The 16,405-nt window shown below is 36.6% G+C and overlaps 1 protein-coding gene across 1 annotated transcript in view; it reads right to left on the reverse strand.

Annotated features, from left to right (window-relative positions):
* LOC136031497 (palmitoyltransferase Hip14-like) overlaps positions 1-16,405 on the reverse strand; it is a 52,599-nt gene that overhangs the window by 10,941 nt on the left and 25,253 nt on the right. Inside the window, exons 6-8 of the mRNA XM_065711151.1 lie at positions 15,663-15,863; positions 5,264-5,425; positions 919-1,075 (exon numbers count right to left, since the gene is read on the reverse strand). Of these exons, the coding sequence (XP_065567223.1) occupies positions 919-1,075; positions 5,264-5,425; positions 15,663-15,863 (520 nt within the window). The remainder of the gene's footprint in view (positions 1-918; positions 1,076-5,263; positions 5,426-15,662; positions 15,864-16,405) is intronic.

The raw sequence follows: 16,405 nt of genomic DNA on the forward strand, positions 1-16,405 counted from the left end.
CTTGAATGCAAAGCATTCAAGACAGACTATAATGAAACAATAAATACAGGAAGTACCCCATAGGCAAGGAGAGCTAATCCCTTTTGCTGCTTTTTCTTTAAAATTTTGTTTTACCAGTAGTTAATCAACACGCAGTAAGAATACTGTAGCCAGGTCTTGTTTTAAGAGATTGTGAATAGTAAAAAATGTGGCTTTTTCCATTCAGTGACCTGGCAAAAGAAAGTGACAAAGAAGGGACCCTGTACGATCCCTGATAAATAAACAAGTTTTCATAAATAGAAAAAAAAAGTTCCCGAGTAACTTTCTAAGCGCGTCTTACATGCTTTAGGCCTACTGAAAACCATGTAAATTTAGAAGTTTTTTTCTTTTGTAAATACAGCATTAAAAAAACACGCTTTTAAACAAAATTATCACAAATTAGACACTCAGTTTATTTTATTAGTTATTGGCATCTTGATTATTATCGTGATTTTACTTTATTTTTGTTTTTCGGCAATGTTTTAACAAATTCAAAAACATATGATTTTCAGTAACAAGCAAATGACTCAATAACCTTTAGAACGCTTAGAGGGGGGCAGTAGCCCTACTCCTGTTTGTAGTAATATCTGTCCGTTTGAATGTTGACTTAATTATTTTCAAAAAAAAAATCCCGAGAATGAAAATTAAAGGGTAACAAGAGTGGACCCAGGGGGTCATTTTAGGGATACATGCTCCCCCCCCCCAAAGAGGTTGAAAGTTGCACTGGTTGCTGGGGTAGTTGCTGGTGAGGGATCCCAAGTTTCGTGGGGAAGTTTGTAAACTTTCTATTGAAAACAGAGCAACGGAACAATAGAACAAAGAAGTGGATTGCGAATAGGTTAATTTTTATTTTTGAAATTTTGATTGGAGTAAATTTCATACATTTAAAAAAAAACTTACCAATACAATTTCCAACCCATGGACAGTGGTGATCAAACCTTGCAATACATCGATTGCAAACGGAGCAATGTTTTGATCTAATGGGTCTTTGAACTAGACATGTGGTGCAAAATTTCTCGAGGTCGAAACCAGTTGTTTCTGCCAGTCGAACTATTGACTAAAATGGACATCGTTAGTTTGAAAGAAAATCATAAAAATAAAGTTTAACTAGACATGTGGTGCAAAATTTCTCGAGGTCGAAACCAGTTGTTTCTACCAGTCGAACTATTGACTAAAATGGACATCGTTAGTTTGAAAGAAAATCATAAAAATAAAGTTTAACTAGACATGTGGTGCAAAATTTCTCGAGGTCGAAACCAGTTGTTTCTGCCAGTCGAACTATTGACTAAAATGGACATCGTTAGTTTGAAAGAAAATCATAAAAATAAAGTTTAACTAGACATGTGGTGCAAAATTTCTCGAGGTCGAAACCAGTTGTTTCTGCCAGTCGAACTATTGACTAAAATGGACATCGTTAGTTTGAAAGAAAATCATAAAAATAAAGTTTAACTAGACATGTGGTGCAAAATTTCTCGAGGTCGAAACCAGTTGTTTCTGCCAGTCGAACTATTGACTAAAATGGACATCGTTAGTTTGAAAGAAAATCATAAAAATAAAGTTTAACTAGACATGTGGTGCAAAATTTCTCGAGGTCGAAACCAGTTGTTTCTGCCAGTCGAACTATTGACTAAAATGGACATCGTTAGTTTGAAAGAAAATCATAAAAATAAAGTTTAACTAGACATGTGGTGCAAAATTTCTCGAGGTCGAAACCAGTTGTTTCTGCCAGTCGAACTATTGACTAAAATGGACATCGTTAGTTTGAAAGAAAATCATAAAAATAAAGTTTAACTAGACATGTGGTGCAAAATTTCTCGAGGTCGAAACCAGTTGTTTCTGCCAGTCGAACTATTGACTAAAATGGACATTGTTAATTTGAAAGAAAATCATAAAAGTAAAGTTTGATTCTATGACAAAAATTGAACGGTTACATTTGAAGTTTTTTTAATCGCTATTACAAGATAAATTTTATAATCCCAAATAATAACCAAAATCTATTATAAGGCAAAATAAACAATGTTTGAACAGAATCCTTCCCTAAAAAATGTTTTAAAACATTCAAGAAATAAACTAGATCTTCGTATTAAAAAACGAATATTTTCTTCAAAACAATCAAAGACAGCAATCATTTTTTTTATGACAGATAAACTAAGTAGCTGACATAAAACTGAGTTGACACTGTTGTAACCACTATATGGATATAATACTGACGGAGGGGGACAAAGAGCCCCCTTGTTTTAGGAGATGGATTGAGACTGCATTAAAGTCTCGTTCATATCTATTTGAAAAGAATTTGTTTCATTTTTGGTCATCCAATATTATCTACTTTCAATCTTTCCTCCTTTTTTTGTATTTTGGAAATGTTTAGGGCTAGGAAGGGCTATGGCTAGGAAATGGCTATAAAGCCTTAAAATATATTTCGAATTAATTTCTATTTTTGGGAGGGAGGGGGCTCACTCCCCTAATGAAGGAAAACAAGAGCCAAAACCCTTCAGTTTTCTAGACCCCTTGTCTTAGTTGTTATTACTATTTTCCCTTCGAAAATATACAATAAAAATGGATAAATAGCCGAAATGAATTTACAGCAAAACAGAAGCAGTTCATAAATTTCATGAGGGAAAACAAGAAGAAGACAAAAACCAAAATGCACAAGATGGTAATTTTTGTCTCAGTTGATTTTTATAGTAAAAATTCCTTCCCAAACAAATTAGTTGGAATTTCGAGCCCCTCAGGAATTTCCCAAAGCGCTCGAAACCCCTCAAATGTAATGTCGAATCAAAATGAAAAGTGTACCATTAGAATCTCTATGGTCAAAAATCTTCTAGAGATAGAATAAACCTCCCAATCTTAAGCAAAAAGGAATTTTTTTTTTTGTATTTTTCTCATGTTTTCTTTTTTCCCCCAGGAATGATCGTATCACACCAGTTGCCGTAGAATGTTGGGAGATTGCTCATCTGAAAGGAAATCCCCATAACCAGTGCCCTTGTCAAAATGCCAGAAAATGGAAATTCTAAGACAGTCACTCCATTTTCCATTGCTTACAACCCCGAAAAGAAGGTTTTGTTCCTCCCATCTTGACAGACGACACCCCAGTGGCGTTTTATGCCATTTCATGCCATAAAACATTAGTCTTTGCCCATAGAGGATCAAAATATTGGAGAGTGAAACTCTCAGAGACCCAATGAATTTTCCACGGTCCCCCACACAGAAGAGCTTGAACCCCTATCTTAAAAAAAAAGTGCGCTCTGAGTAACACATGATGACCTTTTCAAATAACAAAGGACATTGTCCCACAACAAAAAAGAATTTATCTTCCTCTTTGCGAAATAAAACACAAATCTTTGCCAAAAGATAGTTAAATACAAGGAAGTAAAAAATTCTAAGATAGCCAGCCACCTTTTCATGGTCTAAAACTTTAAACAGAAAGTTTTGAGCCCCACAAACCCAGGCCCTGATCTTCAAAAAGCAAAGCAAAGCGGATTTTCCAGCCATTCAGTGCCACACAACAAAAAAACTTTTGCTCGAATAGGGTCAAAATACCGAGGATTGCAAATTCTAAGGTAATCAGTCGCTTTTTCATGGTCTAAAATCCCTAGGTTTTGAGCTCCCTATAATAAGCAGCGTATTAGCGCTACTTAAGCAAAGAGCAAAGTGGGCTCTATGTATTTTTTTCACCAAGACAATTCTTATGGAAGGAATTATTGTAGAAACTTCGGAGGGGGCTCATACGATTGCAAATTAAAAGTTCTAGTATCTTTTTTTTTAGAACCAAAATATTTGGAGGGCCACTCACACCTATTATTTCCCCGGGAGAACCCATAGAAATTTTGAGACAGCCGTTTCGTTCAACATTGCTAAAAGGTCCAATAAATATGGCTCTGGAATTGACAGCCCCCCCCCATTCCTTGGGGCAAGGGATCTAAGTTATACAAATTACCCATTACTTGGAAAAGGGGGGTATGTTTGACCCTTGCTGTCCAGAAAGCCTAAAGTATTAGGGGGTGAAGCTTTCAGAGAACGTGGAGGAAGGTGTTTAATTAAATCAACACACACTATGCGCATCCAGGATGTCAAAAGATCGTGTCTCAGGAACAGCTTAGGGTATTAAAGTTGGAACTTACAAGGAATAATGAGGAGGATGAGCAATTGACCAAAGGACAATATGCGCATCCTACTACTACTACTGCTAATATTACTAATACACGTGCTATTTCTACTGCGACCACTACAAAAGCTAGGAGTATTAAAGTGAAAATTTCAGAAAATATTGAGGGGGAAGTTGAACTAAATCAAAAGAAACTATGTGCATAGAGGGTGTATCAGCAATATCTTAGGAACGGCTAACAGTATTAATTTGAACCAATTAATACTGTTAGAACCATCAATCCTGACCCATCAGACCCATCAATTTGAACCATCCTGTTTAGGTCTTTTAGTAGAGCATTCATTTTAAAATTTTACAAGTACTGGAGAATATTACGAGTCAGTTTATTTAAGCTAGTTTTGTAGATCTATGAAGCAATAATTTTTGCTCGTTTTAAGTTTCAACTTTGCTCTTTAAGTTTCAACTTTGCTCTTTAATGCCGCAAAACTTTGCGTCAAAGAAAGTGAATTTCAGCATCTTTAAGTTTCAAGCTCTCTGTGGAAAAACAGGAATTTATGAAGTGTACAACTGCAACTGGCTTGATTGATTTCAGGCCTATCCATTCATAGAGCCTGAATTGCGGTATTATTTAAGACTGTTTCTTAGAAAATGATCTAAAATAGCAAATATATTAAAAATATAGCAAAATAAATAGCGAAAAATAGGAAAAAATAAAAAATAGCAAATTTGCTATTTTTGCTTTTAATTTGCCTTAAAAATAGCAAATTTTCTGATCCTCACATTTCTAATGGCCTGACTAGCGTATTTTTTTTTTAATATAAATAAATGTTAAGTTATTTTCAAAGATGTAACAAAATTTAATTCTAACGAGGCCACAAGCCCAATTTCACCTACAATTGCAAAATATTTCAGATCCTTGTATGATTCAGGTTCGAACTAAGTGCCACATACAATATTTTTACTAAAGTTTTGGTGGTGGAGGACAGAAAGATGGTTTAGGAGAGACCAAAGCCCCACGTCGACCTTTCCGTTAAAAGAAGACAATTTCGATTAATTGAAAATTATTTCTAGAAAAGACTGTTTAAGGGATACCAAGTCAAAATAAACAAAAAAAACTACATTGGAAAGAAAGATTGTTACCTTATATTTGCTTTCTGTTGTGCTCTCAACGATTCCAGGATCTGACTTCCAACATTTCCAGAACGAATAAAGAAGAAACAAGGAGAGCAGTAAAAAGGCTGAAGTTGGCAGCATACCAAATGCAGGACTTACTACAACTATCATCACTATGTAAATCCAAGCCTGTAATGATAAATAATCTAGAATAAATTAGATATTAATTTGAACTAATCACTTTGTAACTTTGAGACTTGTCAATTTGTAGATATGCAAATTCACCTACTGACTTTCATAGAGCATGTCTGTAGACGCATAAGGGGTTAAGCTTAAGGAAAAGTAAGTGCATGAACTAGTATAATGTTTGTGATATCTAGTGGAGCAACATATGCAGTGGCTGACCTGGACTCTCTTACACCCTTCTGTACCCCCCCCCCTGTACTGCCTAAGTTTTTCGAGTCAAATTTTAACAATTTTTCGTTTATTAACAGGATAATTTTCAATTTCATAATTAATTAATAATTATTATTTAAAAAAATATATTTTTAATTTCTTTTTTAATAGTCAATTAGTAATTTATTAATCATTTTCATTTATTAATTGTGCCCCATACTTTATTTTAATAAATATGAAATTTCAAAATTACAAAAAGATTATAGCTGTTAGATAATTTATTTGAAATTTCGCGCCCCCTACAATTTATGCACCCGGGGTAAATACCCCCTCTGTGTCTATAGCCTATGCCCACCGCTTAAAGTATGGATTCTTAAAGTCGTTGAATGGTTAGACTATTTCTCTGGCGGTAGTCAATCCCCAAGCATGTACCAACAATTTAGTCCTTTCTCATGCCCATATTCACCACTTAAAGAACGGATGCCTTCAAGCCATCGCTAGTTGTAAATATATTTGCAACTAGCAAACATATTTGCAACTAACAAATATATTTGCTAATTTGCTCCCCTAGCGTGAATGAGCCGGCTAGAACCTCAACAGGTTAACCCTAGTTCGGCATTGCGGAGTGACATGCATGAGAGGTGTAGCCTAAGTGGGAGATGCTAACGACGGCAATGAAGGGGGGGGGAAATTAATGCCATATTTGTCTTCTCACTTAATTGAATTATCTTTCTTGGCTTTTTCTACAATTAGCCATGACTTGACTTGCTCACAGTCAACTGGCTCTGAACATGCGTTTCCCTGTTTGTTCTATCACTCGATTAAAATTTCATCTGGCCCCAAATGGATAATATCAAAATTATTGCAAGTTTAAACATTGTTTTTGAACTAATTAATTTCGTTTAAGTTTCTTAATTACTATGTATATCTGATCCTTTAAGGATACATTATCCTTCAGGACTTTGATATCAATTTGACATAATCATTATTTGAGTGGGGACGTATTTTTCGCTATACTTTTATCATATTCGCCATACTATTTTCTTATTTTTCTTTCTTCAGTGGTCATAGATGTTTCTTTTTCCTTAAACTAAACTTTTTGTAAAAAAAAATATAAGAAATTACTAAATTAAATTATACCTTATTGAGAAAATGAAAAATAATCACAGTCTAGGAGAACATTTAACCGTCCACAAGGCTAATGCAAGCCTTCAGACACTTACCAAAATGAGGCGTTTTGGGTGTGATACTAAAAGCCTTCTCCATGTCTACTCGTGTTATGTTCGCCCGTTGCTCGAGTACGCGTGCCCGGTGTGGGGTCCATCTGCTATCCGCACAGCGTACCTATTACGCGACATAGAGTGCGTCCAGAAAAGAGCAACAAGGATTATACTCCGAGACCGTGGCATACCCTACGATCAAGCCCTCGCTAAATTAAATTTATCTCCACTTAAAGTCCGGCTGGAACACCTTATTCACCAATTTGGAAATACCTCTTTTGGGGTATTTTCAATGAAAAATTTAATTTAGTATTTTCACTGATTTAATTAAAAAACGCAAAAAAAAATTGCCCCCACCCATACAAAATTTCAAACATACAGCGTTATTCTAGAGGCCAATATGGTACAATCTACCTCTCCATGGACTTGAGGAGTCGCCATTTTAAATGAGTGTGCTTATTTTTATTTTATTTTGTACAAAAAATTCCATGTCATACGGAACTAATTGCTTCAGGCACTAGCGGTATCTTTGAATATCTTGGGAAATTTCTGAATATATCTTAAAGAAAAAGCAGTAGTAGAACGATCATAATACAACAATACATAATAATACAACAATATATGAACATAATACAACAATGCAATCAAAAAGAATATAATTGAAAAAAAGACATTTCGAGATCGCGACAATGAATGTTATCTCTCGTAAATTACTAGTTAATACATTTATGTTGAAACAGTAATTAATTATACTTGACATAGAACACCAAGAAAGAAAAAAAAATCGCATACTCGTAAACTCGAATAGAAACAAAAGATCGCAATACATTGTACTTTATCTAGATAAAGTCTTATTAAACGTGAACCCCAACTTAGGACAATTTTAGTACGGCCAGCACATTAGCAAGGACAAACAATTAAGACAGCACATGTATATGCAAAAGTAAAGATCTGGTCCCTTCCAACTCCTTCAGAGATAGGTTGGTTCACGTGGCAAGATGTATTCTTGGCTGCTGTGGCGGCATGGGCCAAGGCGTCAGGTGAACCTCCCCTGCGAACTGCTTACTCTCAATTGGACCAGAATAAGAGATCAATACATGCTACGGCGTTCACCCACGTCCTCGGCGAAAATTCATGAATTCAGCAGCGCGATGAAGGTGCTGAACAAAATCTTAAGAATAGCAACTTGGAACGTTTACTCTATGAAATGTGACATGATACAGGCTTTTAAGAGGCTTATAAGTTTATCGTTACAAGTTAGATTTTCTATACCTAACGGAGATCCGAATGAACAGTCGGATCAAAAAAGTAATCAACAACCCGATCAGTGGCAACAAAATTTCAGCTCTAGAACCCTGAATTCAGTGACGGATCCTGTTTACATGGCGTCAGATGCCTCTTAAATGAGACTGCAGAATCTTGGAACGGGAGCCAATATCGAACCGCATAGCCTGGATCAGGGTGTTAAGTCATCCCTTTAACATCATAGTCATCACTGCCTACGCACCGACCCGTGAATCGATTTACCTCCCAGAAACATAAATTCTATGATACACTCATTGCCGAAATAGAAAACTATTCATTGCTGGAGACTTTAAAGTAAGGATTCGACCTCAGTTTGAGCCCTATGAGCATATTAGTTTTGGACCGTATGGCCGAGGGAAAAAATACTCCGACGGACACAGCTGCTGCTGATGGCTATGATATACCACCTTTAAATATCATAATACGTTCAATAAGCACAATAACGCCCACCTTTTCACGTGAAAATTGAGAGATGGTCGTACCCTTGCTCTACTTGACCATATTGACCCATCAGAGATGGAGGTCACCCATAGTCAACTGTAGAGTGTTTAGAGGAGCCGACATTGGATCAAAGAAAAGCTCAGATCATTTCCTCCTAATAACAGTAAAACTTAAACTCTCTAATTGGAAAGAATCCAGACAGCCCTAGGATTAACACGGAAAAACTCCAAGGTCCAGAAGTACGACCTGAGTTTACCCTGCAATTAAGAAACCATTTTCAGGTCCTGGAACAACTGGAACATAAATCTGATTGAACGGCAAATGAAACCATAGGAGAGTCCTGTCAGATAATGAAAGAAATCACACAAGAGGCTGCTGGGCAGGTTCTAGGAAAGAGAACACCAGCCACCAAGAAATGGTTCAGCCCAAAAACACAGACTGCTTTGGAGGACAAGAGAAAGCCCTAACAGGACAGCATTCAAAAAACTGCGCAAGAAAGCCCACAAGCTGGCTAGGAGGGACGAAAATACCTACTGGTCAAGCTGGGCCAAAGAGTTAGAGGAGATGGCAACCAAAAATTAGACCAACAAACAGTACCGAGTCTTCGAAGAGCTGTGTCTGAAAAAGAGCTGTACCTCAGAAAACCTGAGAACGAAATACGGAAGTATCATATAAAACCGTCAAGAAACACTGGATCAGTGGAAAGATAACTTCAAAGATCTTGAATAGAAAAAGGCAGACAAAACCCCAGTTGCCGAGCCAAATCTGTCATCAAATGCCACTGCCACTAGAGGAGCAGTACCCATGTGAAATATCACCGCGGTCAACAGAAGAAGTCAGAAATGCCATTAAATCCTTGAAAAACCACAAACCCTCAGGAGAGCATTCCCTATCTGCAGAAATTGATAAGAGAAGCCAAGAACTCGTAGAAAGCCCTGACGGAACTTACTCAGAAAAATCTGGAATTCGGATGTATCCTCCAAGACTGGCGCAAAGCAATTATGATTCCTATTTTCAAAAGGGAGATAAAGGTGGTTGCAAGAACTATTTCCATAGTTGGCGAAGCCAAGAAGAGTTTTGCAGTAGTTGTCATGAACCGTTTTAGAAAGAAACGAGAGCAACGAACAGGAAAGAACCGGGCTAGGTTAGACCCAGAGATGGATGTTGACCATATTTTCACTCTGACACTCCCCCACCATCAGTTCATTTATGGACAAGATATTGTCGCCACCTTTCTTGGCTTCATCGCCTCATTTGACTTTATACTCCAGCCTATCTTCTGGCAGATAATGCTTGAAGATGGTGTTCCAACTAAATTGGTCGACCAGCTCAAAGCTTCTTATGAAGATACAGACACTAATATCCAAGTATATGGCGAACTGACAAAACTAAAACAGGTATTCGCCAAACCTGTCCAGCGTCCCCATTTCTTTCCATTTTCTTAGTAGATTGGATTATAAAGGAAGCATTGAATAAAGAAGATGGCGTGACATTTTCAGTCAAAGAAAGCGTGGGTGACCTAGAATATGCTGATGAAAGTACTTTCATATAATTCGACTCAGCACTGAAGGCGGAAGAAATGATAAAGAGTGGCGGCAACGACAGATATGGCAGCTAAGGCAATCAGCATTCAAAACTGCCTAAGAGGTATTTGCAACACCAGACGGTCGTAACAAATCAGCAACCATCAGCTCATGAAGAAGTGCGGACAAAAGCTTACAACGTTCAGCATGACCAACAAAAGACATCTCAAGTGACTTAGCCATGTAATGCGACGCCAAGAGGAAACCCTAACACGCCAGGTCCATACTACAGTACCTCCCTCCTCTTGAAAGAGAAAACCGAGAGGCCAGATCAAGTCATAGCAGAACATCGTGAAGAAACATGTCAAACCACTAGCTATTTTCCGGAACATGGCTACAAGTGACACAAGTCGTGGCTTCAACTCAATCGACCGCAGATCACTTTGGCAGAGCCTGATCGAGCAGCTTCTTGGTACCGATTATAGGCTTAATAGCATGTGCCTCGTCTTAAGCAACTTTCAAGTGAAGAGAGTGGGAGAAAATACAGAACAATAGAAAAAACTCGGAATATTTATGTACATTGAAAACAAGGACGCAGTAAGAATATTTAAGCCAAGACTTCTGCTCATCCATTCTCAGTGTGAAAATGTAAAAGTAAACTGAGGTCCGCGACCAAAATGAAAAAATCAGCATTAAAAACAAAGAACGACACAAAGAGCCAACTTCACTAATGAACTGTAAAATGACAAATGAAGAAAGAATATAGATATTGATTCAAAAAAATCAAAATTATCACTCGAGAGTGTATCTTGTATAAGGAAAGTTTAGGGGCTAATCTCTTACCAAGTTTTTAGATATCAGATATATTAATTTTCAGCAGATATAACATTCTTCGCTGTCCAAATGTCGCTGCATATAAATAGATTGTCAGGTTTACCGACCCTCCAACATGCAACGTACAATTGTCCATGGGAAAAACAGTCAGTATTAAGATCTATACCACATTTTTCTAATGATTGACCTTGAGCTTTGTTAATGGTGATTGCAAATGCTAATCGAATTGGGAATTGCAATCTTTTAAATTGAAAAGGCAGATCCGTTGGAATCATGGGAATGCGAGGAATAAGAACAGCCTCACCCTCAAAAGGCCCTGTCAAGATTGTGGCCTCTGTTAGGTTTTCCATTGTTTTTTTTACGGCAAGTCGCGTGCCATTGCAGCTTTGGTGGGTTGATATTTCTTAAAAGTATTATTGGTACGCCTATTTTCAGTTGTAGCACGTGTGGTGGAAACACTGAAGGATCTATGGAATTTAAAAATTCAGATGGATAATTAACCGCTTCATTTGGTTCCAAAACTGGGTCGACTGACTTGTAAAGGACTGCCTGGTCTCGAATCTTGGTCAAAACAATATTGTTGATTTCGTGGACGTTTATATTTTTGGGTGCGAGAATCGCTCTTTCACTTAGCCATTTATTATTTTTATAATTTTTTAGAATATTCGGAAATACTTTTTCAATCAATTCATTTTTGGACGTCACTAAATTACAGAAATCAGCAGGTAGTTGTATACGTCCTGAAATTGAGTCTACTGGGAGCTTTCCGTTTCCAATTGTCAGCAATTGATCTGAAAATGTTTGACCAGAGTCATCGTTTTGCAATCGGACACGCATATTTGTAGTTAATTTTAATATTTTTACGTGTGCCCATAAATTATAATTTTTCAGGCAAGCATTCATTTCGTCTGCAGGAGTTAAACTACGTAAAAATTGCGAATATACAACATTCTTGGCTTTCCCATTGTCTGTGCATATACAAAGCCGTATGTACTAATAATGACGTCATATGCAAACGGTCTTTTTACAAACAAACAAACATGCATACACACAACTCGTTTTTATATAGATAGATAGATAGATAGATAGATACAATACAAATTAACTGCGTAAAACTTGCGAATATACAACATTCTTCGCTGTGTAATTGTCGCTGCATATAAATAGATTGTCAGGTTTACCGACCCTCGAACATGCAACGTACAATTGTCCATGGGAAAAACAATCAGTATTAAGATCTATACCACATTTTTCTAATGATTGACCTTGAGCTTTGTTAATGGTGATTGCAAATGCTAATCGAATTGGGAATTGCAATCTTTTAAATTGAAAAGGCAGATCCGTTGGAATCATGGGAATCCGAGGAATAAGAACAGCCTCGCCCTCAAAAGGCCCTGTCAAGATTGTGGCCTCTATTAGGCTTTCCATTGTTTTTTTTACGGCAAGTCACGTGCCATTGCAAAGCTTTGGTGGGTTGATATTTCTTAAAAGTATTATTAATACGCCTATTTTTAGTTGTAGCACGTGTGGTGGAAACCCTGAAAGATCTATGGAATTTAAAAATTCAGATGGATAATTAACCGCTTCATTTGGTTCCAAAACTGTGTCGACTAAATTTTTTAGAATATTTGGAAATACTTTTTCAATCAATTCATTTTTGGACGTCACTAAATTACAGAAATCAGCAGGTAGTTGTATACGTCCTGAAATTGAGTCTACTGGGAGCTTTCCGTTTCCAATTGCCAGCAATTGATCTGAAAATGTTTGACCAGAGTCATCGTTTTGCAATCGGACACGCATATTTGTAGTTAATTTTAATATTTTTACATGTGCCCATAAATTATAATTTTTCAGGCAAGCATTCATTTCGTCTGCAGGAGTTGATCTAGGTATTATAGGTAATGTTTGCCTGAAATCTCCCGCAAGCAATATTAATGTGCTGCCAAAGGGTTTCGACTTCCCTCTCAAATCTTTCAAGCATTGATCTAGAGCCTCGAGCGATTTTTTGTGTGCCATTGTGCACTCATCCCAAATAATAAGTTTGCATTGCTGCAATACTTTACCCATCCCAGATGATTTGGAAATATTGCACGTGGGAGTTTCTGTAGAATGCAAATTCAGAGGCAATTTCAAAGCGGAATGAGCAGTTCTTCCACCAGGCAGCAACGTTGCGGCTATTCCGGACGACGCAATTGCCAACGCTATATCATTTTTTGATCGAATTGATGCCAGAATCAGTTTTATCACAAACGTTTTACCAGTACCTCCTGGCGCATTCAAAAAGAACTCTGTAGGAGCTGATGGAGATCAAGTTGTTAAAACGATGCCAAACAATGCACGAATTTGACTTGGGGTTGACGTTTCGCACGCGTCATTGATGCAGTTATCCCAGTGTTGGTCATTCTCCAATAAATTCAGAGCTTGGCATGCACTACGGTAAGTGTCATGTATAGTACCGTTTACAGTTCTCAAATACTCAAAGGATGTCGGACCGGGTACATTCACCAAAAGCAGGTGTAGAAAGAAGCATTCATGTTGATTGGGGTGAACGGTGTAGTCTTCTGAATGCCAGGCGATAACTTTCAGGTTGCTCTGATTCCTCGGCACGCTTTCTTTTCTTACTTTCTCTATCAGCAGCAAGCCTGATTTCTTGCTGTTCTTGTGATTCCTCGGCACGCTTCCTTTTCTTACTTTCTCTATCAGCAGCAAGCCTGATTTCTTGCTGTTCTTGTGATTCCTCGGCACGCCTTCTTTTTTCACTTTCTCTTTTAGCAGCAAGTCTGCTTTCGCGTTGCTCTGGTAGTTCCTCGGCACGCTTTCTGTTCTTTCTTTCTCTATCAGCCTCAAGCCTGTTTCCTTGCTGTTCTTTTGATTCCTCGGCATGCTTTCTGTTCTTTCTTTCTCTATCAGCCTCAAGCCTGTTTCCTTGCTGTTCTTTTGATTCCTCGGCGCGCTTTCTTTTCTGACTTTCTCTATCAGCAGCAAGTTTTTTGGCATAGACTCTTTGAGCATCTTCATCGGCTTTTGCCATTGTAAGTTAATCAGTCATTTTAAACTTAAACATTAATAGATTTCTACGTGAACATATATGTCTTAAATATCTTTAATGACGTCACCGTCATAGCAAAATGACGACAACTAACTTCATGACGTCAGTCGACACAGAAACATGACGTCACGTTTTTGTTAGTATAATTAACTGCAAGAGCCAAAAGCTAACGCTTTTGGTTTTATCATATGAAACAGTTTCAAAAAATTGAAATATACGCCATTTTCGTCATAAAAAAAAATCCATCGAATAAACCGTAAAATACGGTGGTTTTGGGGCCGACCGGTATACTACTTTAGATAATTTTGCCATGGAGACAAAATATTGGCTGCCCTTATGTCAAAACCTAGTATCCAGACAAAAATTTGAATTTGAACTACTGGCAAAATTTATTATCATCGCATTTTATCTCGTTCGAAAAAAATTCAGTATTTTGCCAAAATAACTATTTTGTTAAGAAAACCAAAATATGCAGACACTAGATTTTGGCAGAGGACAGCCAATGTGCGTGTAGCCGTGCATGTTGTTTTGAAGGAATCACTACAATTATCATAATCATAAATCACTACATATATTACAATAATCATAAATCACTACATTATTGAAGAAAATCCCTCAATCAACCAAAAAATACTAAAATTTAGTGTGTTTTTTTTTGCACGGCTGGCAATCCTGATCAGATGCCTGTTAAAACTTATTCTATACAGGAGTAGCTCTAATATAGATTTATTCTAACTAATCTTTTTTACTGCGATCTTTTTACGGTGGAGGGGTTCGAAAAAAGGGCCTGGAGGGGGTCGTGGGGTGGGTTTCAGGCCCTTTTTCGAATACATGACTGAACAAATACTATTGACTGCCAAAAAACTTGTTTACTTAGTCGGACAGTATTCAGCAGCGTCAAGGGAGAAAAACCACCCAGGATTCATTTTGTTTTGATACTAGAACTGATCATTTACAAAAAAAATTGAAACGAATCAACTGATTTCATCAGAAATTGTCTCAACACAGAAACATCCCTCCGATTAAACTTAAAAATTTCGGTTCCAATATCCAAAACAATAAAAGTTGAATCACTTTCTCAAAGTTGAGGCAGATACTGCAACCATGATTATGTTCAGTAAATTTTACAAGCACGAAAAAAAGTATTTTATCTTGATTTTGTAAATATTATATCAATTCTTGTACATTCAGTATAGAGCAATAAAGACATATTTGAAAATTGTAATATTTCTCCAGAACGCATAATTTAACTGATTTTTACAAATTTTTATTTTCAATATATCTTTATCGATCAATATAAAAAATAAAAATAATTAGACGGCTTTATATTATTATATTATTACGGTTTTATGTCTTCAGCATATTATATTATTGTTTCCTCCCAATGTTCTGAATATTAAAAGTGTTTCCGTTTTATTAACTTACATACTATTCATTATTTTGCTTAGATTAACCTACTTGACGTAAGACATCTCAATGTGGGACCAGATTAATCAGTTTTTAATTCAAGTCTATATTTCCTTGTCTATCTCTTTCTTTCTCATTTTCAGTTTTTATATCTCTTAACTTTTTTTTCTACAACCGCTTCTGAAAAATAGCTTTAAAAACTTAAAAGGAAAATAACAACAAAGCCATAGCAATTTCAGAAGAAAACTTACTTTGGTTGAAAGATAAATTGAGATCGGTACAATATTAATTGCATTATCATCAAATAAATATTTGGCAATCAAATGAACAAAAAGCGCTATCACACCCAGTAGAATGGACTTAACCAGGTATGTGGAATCGGCATTAAACAGGCAGCCCAGTAGAAGAAGAACAGTAAAAGGCAGTCCCACCATTGAATATTTTCGTATCCTCTAAAACAAAACAAAAAAACATTACAATCGTGTCGATTCACAGTAATAAATCGCATAAAAGACATGAAAACCGGAAAACTAGCAAAGAATGACAAAACGAAAACGAAAAAGAGAAAGAAATTTCAGAAGAATAAATTCGTCAATCAAAAATTTCACTGGAAAATGTATATTAAAAAATTAAAAAGATAAAAAAGGCTCAAACTAAACTATTAAAAAATAAATATATCAAAAGTTAAATGAGTTAAAAGGACCAAAGCAACCGAATAAATTCAAAACCGTGACAGCACCACCCTCCAATATAGAAAAGGGAAACTAGCGGGACATTTTCTTTATTTCTTCTGTAATGAAAGGGACAAAGGTTTTTTCATACCTGGAGGTAAAGCAACGAATGGGGGACAAAACATGAATGGGTTCAGAAACAACTCGAAGCGGCGGGAATCTGGATGGGGAGTAACATTTGGGGAAAATATTTTCCTTGAGAGGGTTGCAACAGCATCTTTTTACAAAACGGAGACACAATATAACTCTCCTCCGCTCAAGAG

This window comes from Artemia franciscana, chromosome 9 (assembly GCF_032884065.1).
Source record: "Artemia franciscana chromosome 9, ASM3288406v1, whole genome shotgun sequence".
Taxonomy (NCBI): Eukaryota; Metazoa; Arthropoda; class Branchiopoda; order Anostraca; family Artemiidae; genus Artemia; species Artemia franciscana.